General features: G+C 43.0%; 1 protein-coding gene across 1 annotated transcript in view; it reads left to right on the forward strand.

The window, feature by feature from the left end:
• Positions 1-15752, forward strand: part of CCDC122 (coiled-coil domain containing 122) — a 136718-nt gene that overhangs the window by 16508 nt on the left and 104458 nt on the right. The window contains exon 2 of the mRNA XM_085623737.1: positions 9486-9884. Within this exon, the coding sequence (XP_085479863.1) occupies positions 9486-9884 (399 nt within the window). The remainder of the gene's footprint in view (positions 1-9485; positions 9885-15752) is intronic.

Genomic DNA, 15752 nt, shown 5'->3' on the forward strand with positions numbered 1-15752 from the left:
GTAGTCGATCTAATTAAAGAGACATAAAAGGTTTGTATTAGGTTTCATTTCTCTTTTAACATCTTTTTTAAATACAAAAGTGGTAATTCAAATACAATATACCATGGTCTTAAGGCACATTGGCGTGTCGGGGCTTGTTTAATAAGCGCCGATTATTTACAGAGAGAGTCAAGGCCGTTTAGCGTCTTGATTTACAGCCAGGAAAACGTATGGACGTTCACTTCTGAGTCTATAATAAAGATATATAGAATAATTATTTAGGGACTTCCTCAGACATTTTTAAGTTTAGATGACTATATTTTACCCTTTGAACGTACCTGCAATCTCTTTCAGTCTATTTCCGTGATACGCGATCGCACTCATCGGCATACATGCTTACGTATTCATTCGTTAGCACTCTTTTAATCGTTTGGAGCGCGAAAGCGGACTAATGTATGTAAGTTGGTTTAGGTCTCTATTTTAGCGGCCATCCTGAATTGGTGTTTCTCTGTTTTGTTTCGAGATAAAAACTTATCGAATATAAGTATTTCATCATTTCGATTACGGTCAAACCACATAAATGACAAAAATCACACAAACGCATTTCCTTTGATCTTTTGGGGTGAAAAAGACTAACTTAGGTAAAACAGTATCGATCTCAACTTTGGTGGCCATCTTGGCATAGGTTTTATTCATTTCATTTTAGATATTTTGGCTTTACTAAGCACAATTTCTCTTCTTGAATCAGCATAGAGTTGTGCTTAATTTTCTACCTTATTAAATGTCAAACCTCCATAATTTTAGCAGTATTCACTGCTTGATTACACAAATCTAAAATAAGATTTATGGCAAGCATTTGACCAGGATTTTTATTTCTAGAGTACAACTACACTAAAATAGTGTCAAGCTTCATAATTCATATTGATTGTTACAGTTGGTCTATAAATACAAAATATGTTCACTATATATACAGAAGCCATATTTCATAGGTCAAAACATGTTTAACATTTGACAACTGGAGAACATAACATCGATGTAGCAACATTACTTTACATCATAAACCAACTATGGCACGTAGAATGATATCAGATCATAATATGAAAGATTTTAGAAATTCTTACTGATGGTAACTCAAATATCCTTTTGTACATTTAAGAGCTCATGTCTAACAGTCAAATATTTATTGATACAAAACAAGATTGTATGACACATTTAAAGGCTTTGCCATCATAGGCTTATCATTACAAAACAAGATTGTGTGTAGTTTTCATTTGAGATGGATATGGTCTTCATTATATGTATCTGTTTTCATCTAAGATGAATGTGGTCTTCATTATATACATCTGATAAGTCTAAATGTATCTGGCCTACATATTCTGGGTGGTCAGGACAGTATCCATTTGTACCAATTTCAGTAGTTTTTGTATTTTCAGAGGAAGTTAGTACAAGCAAGCTAAGGTGTGCCATTCTGTTGCAGAATTGAGCCACCGATTAACTAAGTCAGTGAGACATATCCATCTGCCTTCTTTGATTGTTAGTACTTGATCAACATTACTTTGTCTCTTAGTGGGTTTTACCACATCTATCAACCACCAGCGCATTTCTTTTTCGTTATGTCCCTGTCTTCGGTAGTGTTCTACCAGCAGGGCATTTTCTGTATGACATCTAATGCGCGACTGATGTTGCAAGATTCTTTTTTCCACTTATGGCCTCCTCAGGAAAGTGCGGGACCAGAATCAGTTCAACTGATTCTTACCAGGATAAGGAGCTTTCCGGAATGGAAACACCTATTGGTAATTCAAATTCTAAAGCCAATAGTTAACGAATATATCTGTAGAGACCACAGACCGTCACAGGATGTGTCGTCCTTCCCAAATGTGGATGGCTGGTGCTGTACACCACAACTCTCTCTGGTTGGAGCTCTTTCAATATGGTGTGGAAACTATCCGGAATCTACGTTAGATCACGTCTGCAATCTTCAAACTCTTCATAGTGCCTCGCTCTGTAATGGACGCGGCAATCCCTGTGTGTCTTATCACGTCGGACCAAGAAACTATCGGAGGCGTTGCCAATAAAAATGTAGACCAACGAAAGACAGTTCAAACCAACAATCATCATCGCTACTTACAAGAAGAAACTTGAGGAAATAAATGAGATGATAGAATAGAAGGAATTTTTGGCACAATAAAAAATCCAGAAAGTCCAGAACAATATTAAACTGTTCTCTCCTGCAAAGTTATACCCGCACTCTGCTCCAGACTACACCACACCAGGTGAAAAAAGGAAAGACAGATGAGGCACCAGGTCCACAATACACAGAAGGGTGGAGTAATGGGGAAGAACAACAAGGTAGACATAGGGGAAAAAACAGGCGTAGGCCATGGGTGCAAACTTTGAACAGTTTTCATAATGACCAAATACCAACCCACCACAACTCATACAATATTTTTGTTGGGGAATACCTTATAACTAACATTTGACCCAAAGATTCCCTCAAAAGAACAGGCTTACTTTTCTAGGAAGAGGACAGAGATACAGAGACAGGAAGAACAAAGACACACAAGTCCATTGGAAAGACAGATGGGCAAGAATGCATAGGAGAAGCACAAATAGAGACACAACACCACAGACCAGTTCAAACACAACGTAGTAACAAACTTAACTAAAAAGAGCTGACAACAATACAACTTAATTAGGGACTAGCATTTGTCCCTAACCCAACCTTAGAAAAATTCAGACCCCATTAAGAGCTGCCTGAATTCTTGAGAAAACCTAGACTCAGTCTTTCTTAGAGATTACGGAGAGCACAAGAGACAAAGGTGATACAGGATTACAAAATAAATCAACTGTCTGCCTCCCAATCTCTGCAATCCCTGTTGAGGTCCTAACATTCAAACAGGCAGTATTTAATAAAGTAGAAGCCATAGAAAAGAACAATATAACATGTTTCACAACATGTCAAGAGAGGAGAGAAAAGCACTAGAGGAAATTGAATTCCGTCACTGAGCTAGTGATAAAACCGTCTGACAAGGGGGGAGGCATTGTATTACAGTCCACGATGGATTACAGAAAGGAGTGAATCTGCCTCTTACAAGACAAAAAGAACTACAAAGTCATTAAATTAGACCTCACGTCACAACTTAATAGACATATCAATGACATGCTGGAGGAAGCTGAGATAGGAAGGTGACTATCTGAAGAGGAGTCTGATTTTCTGACAACTACAGACCCAGTAATGTCATATTTTTATACACTCCCCCAAAATACACAAGCACATAACACCTCCACCCAGGTGCCCAATGCTATCAGCAATAGCCTTCGTTTTGGAAACGTTCTCACGTTTCTGTGACTTCTTCCTAAAATCTATAGTGCAAAGCACCCGACATACTTAACGCATACTGAGTATTTACTAATGCTAGCTTCAAATCCATGGTATTTAGTGGTACTTTAGCTCCAGGCATAGTGGGTCTATATATTCATAACTTTGGAAGAAAGTTCATCTTAAGTGTCTTAAATCCCTTGAGAACCAATGTAATAATTTGGAAAAAGTAAATAATGAAGCCTTGCTAATTCGGAAAGGTGATATGGACTCGGCTATCCCCTTTTTCCTCTGGGTAAACAACTGCAATAAACATCTTACTTTTACACATACGGTCAGCAAAGAATCACTAACATTTTTAGATGTGAGGATCTTCCCTGAACAAGGAGTCCTGCTTACAGACATACATCACAAATCTACTGACAAAAACAATGTATTGAAATTTGACATCTTTCACCCGAAGCCACTGAGCGAAAATATCTATATCAGCAGTTTTTCCTTAAAAGAAGAAATTGCAGTAAAATCTCTGATTTTAAAACACACACAGAAACCTCTCTAACACACTAAGGGAACGCAGTTACCCAGAATACATTATACAGAAAGCCAAAAAGAGCGCCAGAAACCAAAATAAGAAAGCACTATTAAAAACAAGACCCAGGGAAAACCATGACCTAAGACTAATCTGACTCACCACTTACAATAGAGCCTCGAATCAGGTCAAAAAGATTATTCAAAATAACTGGGGCATACTAAACACTGGCTCTCTATTCTTGAAAAAACAATGTTTTCACATAAACAAGCTAGTTTTCTCAGAGATTCCCCGATACATACCAGGGACCAGAAACCAAAGACAAATTCCATGCCTAATCCGTGGGATCTTCCTAAAATAATGGGCCAGTATCCATTTTATTTATTGCTACCTCTGCTACCTCACAAGCCATACAAGAAAAAAAACATGAGAACTGGGACTTAAAACACTCTGGACACTGAAAAGATAAACAAATTGCAATTCAACACAGGTAATCTATATGGTTACCTTTCCATGTGGCCTTAGATATATAGGAATGACCTGCAGGAAAATCAAGATCTGCATAGGTGAACATCGCAGCATTAGACGGTGCAAGGGGAACACCACCAAAATGGCCAACCATTACATAATGAAGGAACACACAATGGGCAACATGATATGGGTTGATATTGAACAACAGATAGCAACAGCAGACACTCTGAAAAAAGGACTATTTGAAAAAGAACAGTGCTGGAAATACAGGCTGGCTACTCGCAAGGGAGGACTAAATGATGACGTCCCTTGGGTAACATATATATGAACTGACACCCCTATTCTCATTCTCTCACGCTCCATAAAAATATTGTTCCCCTTCTATTTATACACGACAATCATTAGAGGTAATATAGATTACCAAAATTAAGAACATCTTCAATAATTTTCGCCTTTCCTACAGTGCATTGACAAACGATTTATGGGATTGAAAGAAGGTTTTTTGGAAAATAGGGCTACACAAAACTTCCAGGCCTATTTCTAACATATTGACGCTGAGAGGTTGCAGATAAGTGTCGAGCCAAGGTACACACGCAATATCATGTGCACGTTTTTAGATGCCTCACTTGACCCACAAGATGCTGAAGTAGCATTGGGACACACACAGGGCAAGATGCAGAGCCTAGAGAACGCAACCAGGTCCCACGTGGGCGTTCACTCTTGACAAAGTAAGTGATGGAGGAGAGTAAGATCACAATAACTAGATAGACTGTATGAGAAGGGATTAAAATTGACATTAAACATCTGTAATTTGCAATACTTTTACTGCAGTGTGTGACTACAGGGTTCGCCTACTTCTAAGGCGCTATTGGGCTTGGACAAAATCACAGAGAAAGTCTTTGACATAATACAACTGCATGTGTTGCACTCTGATTTTCTGTATGTTGTCATGGATAAAAAAAAAAGGCTAAATTGCAAGCCTTTTTAGAGTGTAGTATGGTATTAACCACAGAAAATTGCATGTGAACCATTATGAATTCACAATATAGTTGTCTGCTGTGCCCACTAAGATTGTTCACAAATAAACATGTACAATGGAGTAAAGTTGGAACTCATTCTCTCTTTCTGATTTACACTTTACCCGCTGATGAAAGTTCGGACTATGGTGTGAAAACAATGAATGCAAGGATAAATGAAGTTTGATTAAGTTAAAATTCACAATAGCTATTGAGGGCAGAAATAGTGCAGTATCTAGAGACATAATGATAAAGGTTGCAGTAGACATTTGGCTGTTTAATACCTGTTGGTCTTGAATAAAGCCATCTGACCATGAAGATGTTGATATATGGCTGAAATATGTGGACCTTCTTGATGTTGAGACTCATTGAAACTCCTTATGTATCAAAGCGTAGAGGGCTTCATCAGGACCGATGCCAAGCAGCAAACCGTAGATTTCGAGGCCCTCCTAGGCATAGACTTCAGACTTCGCTTATTTAAATCTTTTCCACCTTTGTCAGCGATCATGCCCCACTTTTCAACAGCCTACCTTCGTCTATCCATGCTTCAGACCCTGCTTGTAGCTTGCGTGGCCATTGACTAGTTGACAACCACTTTTTTCCAGATACATTTTTAAGTCAAAAGATCAGATTTCCACGGGAATGACCTTGTTTCCTGTATACAACACACCCTCCATCACAATGCGCCTTAACTTTTGACTTTGGCATGGTTTGGTGCGATGAGATAACCGTGGCTGGCGCTTGGTAAAAGCACCACTTGGTGCTATTTTTACTTCAGACTTTAAAAATTCATACGTCTGGTTCTACTTATTGGATTATAATCATTTTGGTGTCATTTTATTTTCTCTGTTTTTCTAGATTGGTATGTGATTTTTCTTGTGGCGTGTTTTCACTTTAATACTGTTTGAGTACTGCATAAATAGTTTACACAATGCCTCTAAGTTAAGTCTGGCTGTTATTGTGCTACTAGATGGTTAAGCACAGGTTTATTTAGTGACTTTTGTGGTCACACTGACAAGGATTGTGATTATTATTTAAAGCAAGTTCTCACCCCTTCATCTAAGACCCCAATTTCCTACTTCTGTCACACTGAGTGAGCAAAGAATGCATTGAAACCCTTTTTAAATGGTCATGTTGTTTCGTTGTGCCGGACCTTTGATGTCCGGCTAGTGTACTGTTCGTTATTTCAAGCCTGCTGTCATGTTTACTGTCCCTGGAGAGTTTGTGTCACAGAGTCCAGCCCTCTCGGACAACTCTTGAGTTTGCAGACAGTGCTTCTTGAAGCGTGTAGACCAAAACCTCCCCGGGAAAGGCCAGAGCATGACACTGAAGCCCTTTTCTTCCCATCAACCAATGTACAGGAGACGGGGCAGTGGTGTTTGTTGTAGAAGTGAGTGCATGAATGGAGGGGGATATCACTTACTGAGGCATACTTGGTGAAAAACAGCTCTGCTGAGAAGTGCCACTACCATCGCATTTGCATTGTAGCGTCTGTGGTGCAACATTATCATTATAGCTATCCTTTCGAGTGGTGGCAGTAAAATGTGACAAGCAATATGTTTCTTTCAAGCACAGATATAGATTGTAAATGTTATAAATAGAAGTCACAATCCTTAATATTAAATGATCCCCTAGACAGAAGCCATACTTAAAAAAACAATAAGTATTTGGTAGGATAATAAACTGGGTATATGTTATACAGATGCACACTTTAAATGTAATTATATTCAATTTAACCACCTTGGAATCATAAATGTCTCAGTTTGTTTTACTCATGACTGCCTGGTCACCGTACATCTCAGCACAAGCGTTTACGTCACAGGGGCAACTTGCTTTCTTTCATTTGTTTATTATTATTTTTTTTTAATTAAGAACCAAGCCCATTTGTTGTGTTGGTGCATGACAACCTGGACTTAATTTGGTGTGTTTGCACTTGGCTGGTACAGCAGGAGTCTCGTTGGTAACAAACCTCTAGTAAACAAAATGTATTTAATCATAAATGAGAGCTCTTGTTGGTAACGAGCATATAGTTGATTTGTATTAATTAAACAGTGGTACATAATCTGAGAACACAAACCGTTTTAATGCTTCAGCCACTTCTATTTTAATTTGTAATGCAAATGCCAAAACTGCGTATGCACCCACAAAAGGGTAAATGTCACTACAGAAGTAACAGCAGAGACCAGGCTTGGCAAGTACATTACATAGCATTTTCAAGGCATTGATTAACACAATGCATCACAAACACTTACAAGAAGCAATATTTACCCATCCTGGAAACATAAGCAACATCTGCAAACAAGCATTGGCAAAGTCAATTAGTTTGATCAGCACATCTGTTTTTAGATTTCACCTAAGACAGCGACTGAGCTGTCAGTTATGAAACATGTTATCTTTCAGCCCATTGCTTGCCATTAGTTGCCATCATTGTTACTCTCTTGCTTGTTTCATATTAGTCCGCTTCCATAGGATTTCTTTCCTCTTCTTGTGTTTGCTTCTCCCAGAGTATGGACGTATTACCTGTGTCATTCCCCTACTAATGTTTCAGATGCTACTTTTATTTCTTTTTGTTTAAGCGTTCTGCGAGAGCATGTGTTTTCCAGCTGTTACCCTCATGTACTTATCCCGCCTCCATATTTCTCTTTCTTTCCCTCCCTCCACTGCCATTCTTGCTTTCTCCCCGTTTACCCATTCTTTCTTTTTCACCACCCCTTTTCCGTTTTCTCCCCAGTAACTATTGCCCTCTTGCTTTCCAAATTCATTCCCACCCACCCTTCATTGTCCGTGTGTTTCCCTATCCTCTCCTGCCCACTGTTCATTGGCGTCCCCATCCCCTCCTGCCCGCCCTCCACTGTCTGTGTGCTAGCCCTGCCCCGCCTGCCCTCCATAGTCCCTTTGCTTCCTGCCTTGCCCCTCTGGTGTCAGCTTGCTGCCCCAACCCTTCTTGCCTGCACTCTGTTGTCAGCTTGCTGTCCTTTCTGCCTGCCATTGTCAGTCGGCTGCACCAAGCACACTCACCCATTAACCATTGCCAGCTTGCTTCCCCATCCCCACCCACACTACCTTGTCAGCTTGCTCCACCGCCCGACTGCTTGCCCTCCATTACCACTTGCGCCCCATCCCCTTCCTCCTGTCCTCTGTTCTCTCTTTCAGCTCCTCATGCCCACTCTCTATTCTCAGCTTTCTGCCTGAGCCCCTCCTCCCAGACTGTTGTCAAGTTGCTGCCCAAGCTATTCCCTCCCACCCTGTTGTCAGCTTGGTGCCCCTTCCTCTCCTGCCTGCCCATTCCAATGTTGAGAGTTTTCTTCTACAGCCCCTTCCACCCACCCTCCAATGTCAACTTGCTGCCCCAGTTACTCCCACCTGCTCGCCAATGTCAGCTTGCCGCTCGCCCTACGCTTCCGCCCTCTGTTGTCAGCTTGCTTCCCCAGTCCCTCCCACCTGTCCTCCATTATCTGCTTGCTGACCCCACCCCTCCCACCTGCCAGTCAGCTGGCTGCCTCAGCCCCTCTCACTCACCCTCCATTGTCAGCTTGCTCTCCAAGCCCCCTCACCCATCTTCTGTTGCCAACTTGTTCTAAGAGCCCCTCCTGCCTGGCTTCCGTTACCATTTGCTCTCCATCCCCTCCCGCCGTACATCCGTTATCACTTTCTCCCCATCACCTCCCAACTCCCCACCAATGTCAGTTCGCTCTTCCAGCGCCTCTTGCCTACCCTCCATTCTCAGCTTGCTGCCTGAGTCCCTCCCTCCCACCCTGATGTCAGCTTGCTGCCTTCCCTCCTCCTCCACCATCCGTTGTTCATTTGCACCCCCATACTGTACAGCATGGCTAAAAATCATTACAAAAGCCAATAGGGTTCTTAGGCGAGACCTATTGACTTTGCCAATGATTTTTATGATTATGTCGTTACCACTGACATTCTCAGAGAGGCAGTAGCCACTATCTGAAAGATGGGTGCAGTTTGGTGCCCCCTCGACTTCAGAGCAGGATCCTTGTGTCTCTTAATCTTTCAAATGCAAAGCCCTCAGTGGGCTTGGATGATCGTCATGCTCACTGAGGGCAAAATTCAGAGTTACTGAGAATAAAGTTAGACCGTAGTTGATAGTGCAATGTTTTATTGCTTATAGATGCAGTTGAATTCTCTGATAAAACATTAACATATTTTGCAGGCTCACTTCAATGAACTTGAAAGACAAAGAATGACTATTTTAGCAGAAACAAAGAAAGCAGAAAAGGACATCTATCAGAAAGATGAGGAAATTGAAACTACAAATCTCAACTGTGAATGCCTTGTAACCCACAACCAGTCAGTGTACGCAGATATTGTAAGGATGAAACTTAACTTAGAAGAGCGAAAAGAAGATTTTGAAGCACTGATGTCAAGAAACAATGTATATCGGGAAAGAATGGCTTACCACACACAGCTATTTTCAGAAGCAGAGAGCAAACTACCAATCATGAATGAACTTCTTGAAAAAAAAGATGCTATCAGTAAGTTAAAAAGAAGAAAAGAGGAATTACTGATTGATCTTGAGAATCCAGACGGGAATGTAACTAAGCAACTACAGGTTAGAAATATGTTTATTTGACGCTCTGTGAATGTGTTATTTGCTGCTAGAGTTGGCACAATTTGAGAACCTGAAACATAATCTCGGTTGAACCATATTGTGAAATTGTTTTTATACCTGCTTGCAGACAAAGACTTTGCATAATTGCACATTAACAAACACTTAAAAGTACGTCCATTTTGTTCTTCCATGCTGTACAGTGCACATTTAGCCTGGCTGTTCGAGTAAGTTTAGCCTCATGAGGTTGGCATAGACAAGCAAAAACTACAGATTTAGTGGTCGGCTTTCTATCTTTCCCCATGTATCAAGTCTTCAAGGTCTTCTCATGTTCTTCCTACGATAAGAGCTAGGCATCTGCTCGTTAGCTGCGATAGGATAGTGTCGTATAGCATCACATATGCTATCGTACGCTTACTGCATTATAGAAAAATTATAAAAGAAATGTGAAATTGAATTATATTTAGCACTGTATTCTCCAACACCTCAGATGACAAAACGCAGGTCTGTTTCCCTGCCAATTTTTCCATAGCATATTTTTATGCTTGCTGTGTCTTTGCTATCAACGTGATGGTTGTCAACGTGATGGTTGTCAGAGAACCTGGTGTATTATAAGCAGAAAAGTGTCTTAACACAGACACTGGAGGAGCAGGCGCTAGATTGGGCTCCACAAGATGACCACAGGCACTAAGTTAAGGGTAAGATTTCTCCTGAAGACCAGGGTAGATCATGGCTCAGCACTGGAACCGGTAATCTGGCTGGACAGTGTAAGCATGTTTAACTAAATTAAGGTCAAGTCTGCTTATGTTTACTATTTTTTGCTTTGCTCTGTTTCCGTGTATGTAATGTGTTGAAGGTGCACCAAAGTGTCATCTGGGTAAGAGATGACAGGCTAAGAGTGTGATTGGTCAGGTAGGAATGGGAGTAGTCTTACAGAAGAGATGGTGTGTGTGTGTGTCATCTATTGTATAAACCAAGCAAACGCTAGAGAGGACTGCCGATAGAGGAAAGCCAGTGCAGATCCTTGAAGAATTAATGTGTGTGCAAAAGAATCGCCTCGATCCAGCTCCATCAGCCCATTTGCTCTTCTCTCTGGCCTCATAAGCAAAGGCTGTCTGCAGGCCAGGGTTTCTGTGAGTGTGAGTGAACACTACCTTTCCTCCCTCCAGGAGATCAGTTACAAGAAAATTATCTGAGAGCCCCCCGTATTGCCCTGCTTTATACCCCCCCTTGTGACACCTTCATGTTTTCCATGTATGAGTGAAGAAGACGCAATGGGGACTGTGTACCATCAATACGGTAGAGGTAAGTACACATTTCTGAAAGAGTGGGTGGGACTCACTGACAGTAATGGGTAGAACTCCTTTCCTGATAACAATACCTTTGACTTGGAATGTTTGAAAATATTTAAACAAAAATATTGAAAGCTGTTAAAAATAAAGTAGATGCAGAACAATGGCCAGCTTTTTTGAATTAGTTTGAGGAAGTGAAAAAATGCAAACATGGATCCCAAGTCTGTCGTAGGAAACCGACTCAGGAGAGACTGCAAAACCAAGTAAGCAATTTTAAGGACAGAGATTGGGCATTTGCCCTTATTGCCCCTGCCTCCTCCCTATCCATTTCCCCAGATCACTGAACTACAAGAAAAATAGAAAGTGACCAAGGACAACAGGGATGGAAAAGGGGGTTATTTACTTGATGGCTTCAATTTCCCCAGCCAAAGGAACTCGGGTTGTGCCAGTGGATGCCCGGCCAAGGAGCACAAGGAGTTACTGTACAAGTGAGCAATGTGATGGAGGCAACTGACAACAGGGTTCTAGAAGGGGACACATGATTAGCAAGACAAGATGCAGACTCCACAACCATAGACTGGTCTAGGCCTAGATTTCGTTTGGTACCAGCCGGGCATAGGGATCCCCGTGAACTCAGCTCTACTATCATCCAAGAGAGTTTAAGACAGACTGCTAAGCGACAGGCTAGGAATGGAGTCCTAAAGGAAAGGGAGATGCCTTTCCTCCCTCTAGTGACACAGATGTCTAAAGTTCCTTTTTACCGGCCCCAAACACTCTCTTTCCATTTAGAGACTAACCATGCCCAGATGAATTCCCAGAACCTTGACTTGATGAGTTTTAATAGGCAATTTCCTAACATTCAAGAAAACCCTACACATTTCTGAGAAGAATTGAAAGGTATATTCGAAAAGTACAAGCCTATCTGTTTGATGTAAATCAATGTTTTTGTTTGGTTGTGCCGAGTGAAGTAAGGGACCAATTGGTTCAAAATGGAGAGTGGCCGAGACAGGCTCCAGAGAATGAGGGACCCTGAATACAACTAAGCATGGTTTATGGAATGCCGTTGCAGAAGTGTACCAAGTGAATACTGATTGATCAAAGAATTCAAATTGTATACAAATCAAAATAGTCACCAGCAGATGACTTAGACAGGTTTAAGGTTGTGTTTGAAAGGTATTTGGGCTCTGCCTATCCTGCAGAAATATCTCAGAGAGCTGTGGGTGCTGCTTTTGTGCAAATATGTCAGCAAATGTGCAAAATTAATTGAAAACTTTCTCTATTGGATAGCAAGCTAAAACGTTGGCTGAACCAGTAAATGTGGCAAGCAATCGCATAGCATCTCAGGAACACAAGAAAGCAACTGCTGAATTTACGCTGATGGCTTTAAAATTTCAGAACATGCAACAGAATGTGAGCAGGAGAGGCTGAGGAGCTCACTCACAAGGGAAACAAGGAGGGTCAACGGTAAGGAGGGTGAACTGGGACAAGAACTGGGAGAGGTAGGGGAGAAGTTTTAGGAGCTGGAGGGTCATGTTTTAGCTATAGGCAGCGTGGATATTGGAAAAGAGATTGTCCTGTTGGTATTTCAAATATACCCTGTTAATCTGGCTAACCTGAATTTACCTAGGTCACGCAGAATTAGTACCCTGACTGCTAGGCCAGCTCAAGAGACGCCGATTGTTCCATGAACACTGACTCCCATACATTATGTTATGTAGATTTGTATGGCTCAGCTTATTACCTGTGAGGGTGTCCAGGTGCTGAAACAGGAGAGTAGGTCCGGCAGTGCTCCTAGTTGAACAGCCAGGTCTTCAGCTTCTTGCGGAAGTTGAGAAGTGGTGGTCCTGATGTGTAGAGGGAGGTCATATCAGCTTTTGGCAGCGGTAAAGAAGAAATCGCATCCTCCTGCCTTGCTTCTGCAGATGCAGGGCATTTGTGTGAGGGAGAGAGGTGGAGCGTAGCTGTCTGGAGGGTTGGTAGAGTTGGAGCTGGTCTTTGAGATAGACTGGTCCTGCGTTGTGGAGGGCTTTGTAGGCATGGATTAAAAGCTTGAATTTGCAGAATTACTGACTGGATAGCCAGTGCAGTTCCGCGAAGTAGGAAGTGGAGTCTGCTGTTCTGGGTACGTCTGGCGGCAGTACTCTGGATGCTTTGGAATTTTTGCGTCGGTTGGAGATCCCGATGTGGAGTTTGTTGCCTTAGTCTAACCTGCTGGTGATGAAGGCCTGTTTGTCCATGCGTCTTGTGTGCCTAGGGAACCAATTTGGAAAGCATTCTGAGGATGTGGCAGCAGAATGCGATCACAACGTTGACCTGTTTGTTCATCGAGAGCTTTTCATGAAGGCTGATGCCGAGGTTTCTGGCGTGGCCTATGGTGGCAGGGGTGGGACCCAGGTCGGGTGGCCACCAGGAAGAGTCCCAGTGGAGTTCTTATTTCCGAAGATCAGAATCTCTGTTTTGTCCATGTTGAGTTTGAGTCAGTTCTTCGCATCCAGTTGGCTACGTTGGACAACCAGGCAGTCAAGTTGTTACTGGTGGTGTTTGTGTTGTTGATGGAGAGGATGAACTAGGTGTCATCGGTGTAGGAGATAATGTTGATGTGGGTTCTTATGATGCTGGCGAGAGGTGCCATGAAGACGTTGAACTGGGTTGGACTGAGCCCTGGGGGAATCCGCAGACGAGCTTCTCGTGTTTAAAGGTGAAAGTGAAGAGTCTGACTCGTTGTGTCCTTTTGGAGAGGAAGGAGGCAAACCAATTTAGGGATAGTGCTTGGATTCCTGATTTCTGAAGTCTGGTGAGGAGGGTGCTATGGGAAATTGTGTCAAACGCCTACGAGAGGGCAAGCAGGATAAGTGCAGCGGGTTTTCCTCTGTCCTTTATTATTCGGATGCCGTCTGTTGCTACCAGGAGGGCGGTTTCTGTGCTGTGGTTGCTGCAAAGTCCTGACTGTGTGGAGTCCAGGAGGGGGGGCTGTTCAAAATTGGCTGAGAGCTGCTTGGTGAACTCTTTCTCTAAAACTTGGCCAGGAAGGGCAGGAGGGAGATGGGCCTGTAGTTGCTGAGATATTTTGCGTTTGCCAAGGGTTCTTCAGCAGGGCAGTGACCTCTGCTATTTTCCAGCTGCTTGGGAAGCTGAGGATGGAGCAGTTGATGATGGTGGAGAGGTTGGCGCCGATCAGTGTGCTTCCCAGATTGTATTTGTGGTGAGGGCAGGAGTCTAAGGGGGACCCCGAGTGGATGGTCTGCATAATTCTGGCAGTGTCATCTGGGGTGAGAGGGTTCCAGTTCGTTTAGAGGTGGATGCTCCTGATGATGGTAGGGGGTTGCATGATGATGTCATCTATGGTGGATTGGGGTGCGAAGTTGGGGTAGACCTTGAGAATTTTGGGCCTGATTTAGATCACGGTGAATGGATTACTCAATCACAACAGTGATTGAAAACCCATCCGATGAAATATAAATCCCATGGGATATAATGGGATTTATATTTCGGTAAAAAATGTAAAAAATCTGTTACTTTCAATCAATGATTCAGGGGTTTATAAAGCGCGCTACTCACCCGTGAGGGTCTCAAGGTGCTGGGAGAGAGAGGGGAGCAGCTCCAGATCAGTCGAAGAGCCAGGTCCTGAGGTCCTTCCTGAACATGTGCAGGGTCGGGGAGCGTCTGATGTTCACACGGAGCTTGTTCCAGGTCTTTGCTGCGATGTAGGAGAAGTCTCTCCCGCCTGTTCTGTTTCTGCGGATGCGGGGGACCTCGGCCAGGGCGAGGTCGGCAGAGCGGAGGTTCCTCTTGGGTATGTGGATGAATACTCTCTCGTTGAGGTATTTGGGTCCTATGTTGAGGGATTTGTAGGCGTGGGTGAGGAGTTTAAAGGTGACCCTCTTCTTGACGGGGAGCCAGTGGAGGTCTTGTAGGTGTTGGGTCATGTGTTCGTGACGCGGTGTCCCAAGGATGAGTACTTTCAATGAACTTTGTTTTAGACAAGTGGTATGCATAGTTGAATTCAACATAAAGCTACTGAATTAGTCATCAAGAAATGTAGCTGAAAAAGACATCTACTCTGGGTTCGATTCCGATCTGGGTCGGACAGCTCTCCGAGAGCTGTTGGTAGCCTTACCTTGCAACCGACCCGTACCCGGAGCCGGTCCGTCCTGTTGATGAAGTACGATGCGCATAACTGCCAAAAATCCGACCGACACGTAGGCTGTGATTCAAGCTCCATTCTCCGTCCGTGCCGTAACTCCGAACGCCGAACCGAGTCGCCCGGAAGCAGTATGCATAGCAGTTTCCGCCCGGACAAGTACGATGCGTACTTCCTACGCGCCGGATGGGTCACCACGTACGGCACGTCACAGCATCCGGAAAAGAAGCATATCAAGTACGATTTGCGCCACAACTCAATCCACGGCTATGAGACGGACCAGCTTGCAACAGGTACGAGATGGAGCAACAAGCAGCGTGAGTGAGACGAACACATCATGAATCCCATCGCGCAGGTCATACCAGTACTCTACATCTATGACCGGATCAGGAACAGACGCGGACGGCGCAGATGGTAAGTCAGACACCCACCACACAA

Source organism: Triturus cristatus, chromosome 8, assembly GCF_964204655.1.
Source record: "Triturus cristatus chromosome 8, aTriCri1.1, whole genome shotgun sequence".
NCBI lineage: Eukaryota > Metazoa > Chordata > Amphibia > Caudata > Salamandridae > Triturus > Triturus cristatus.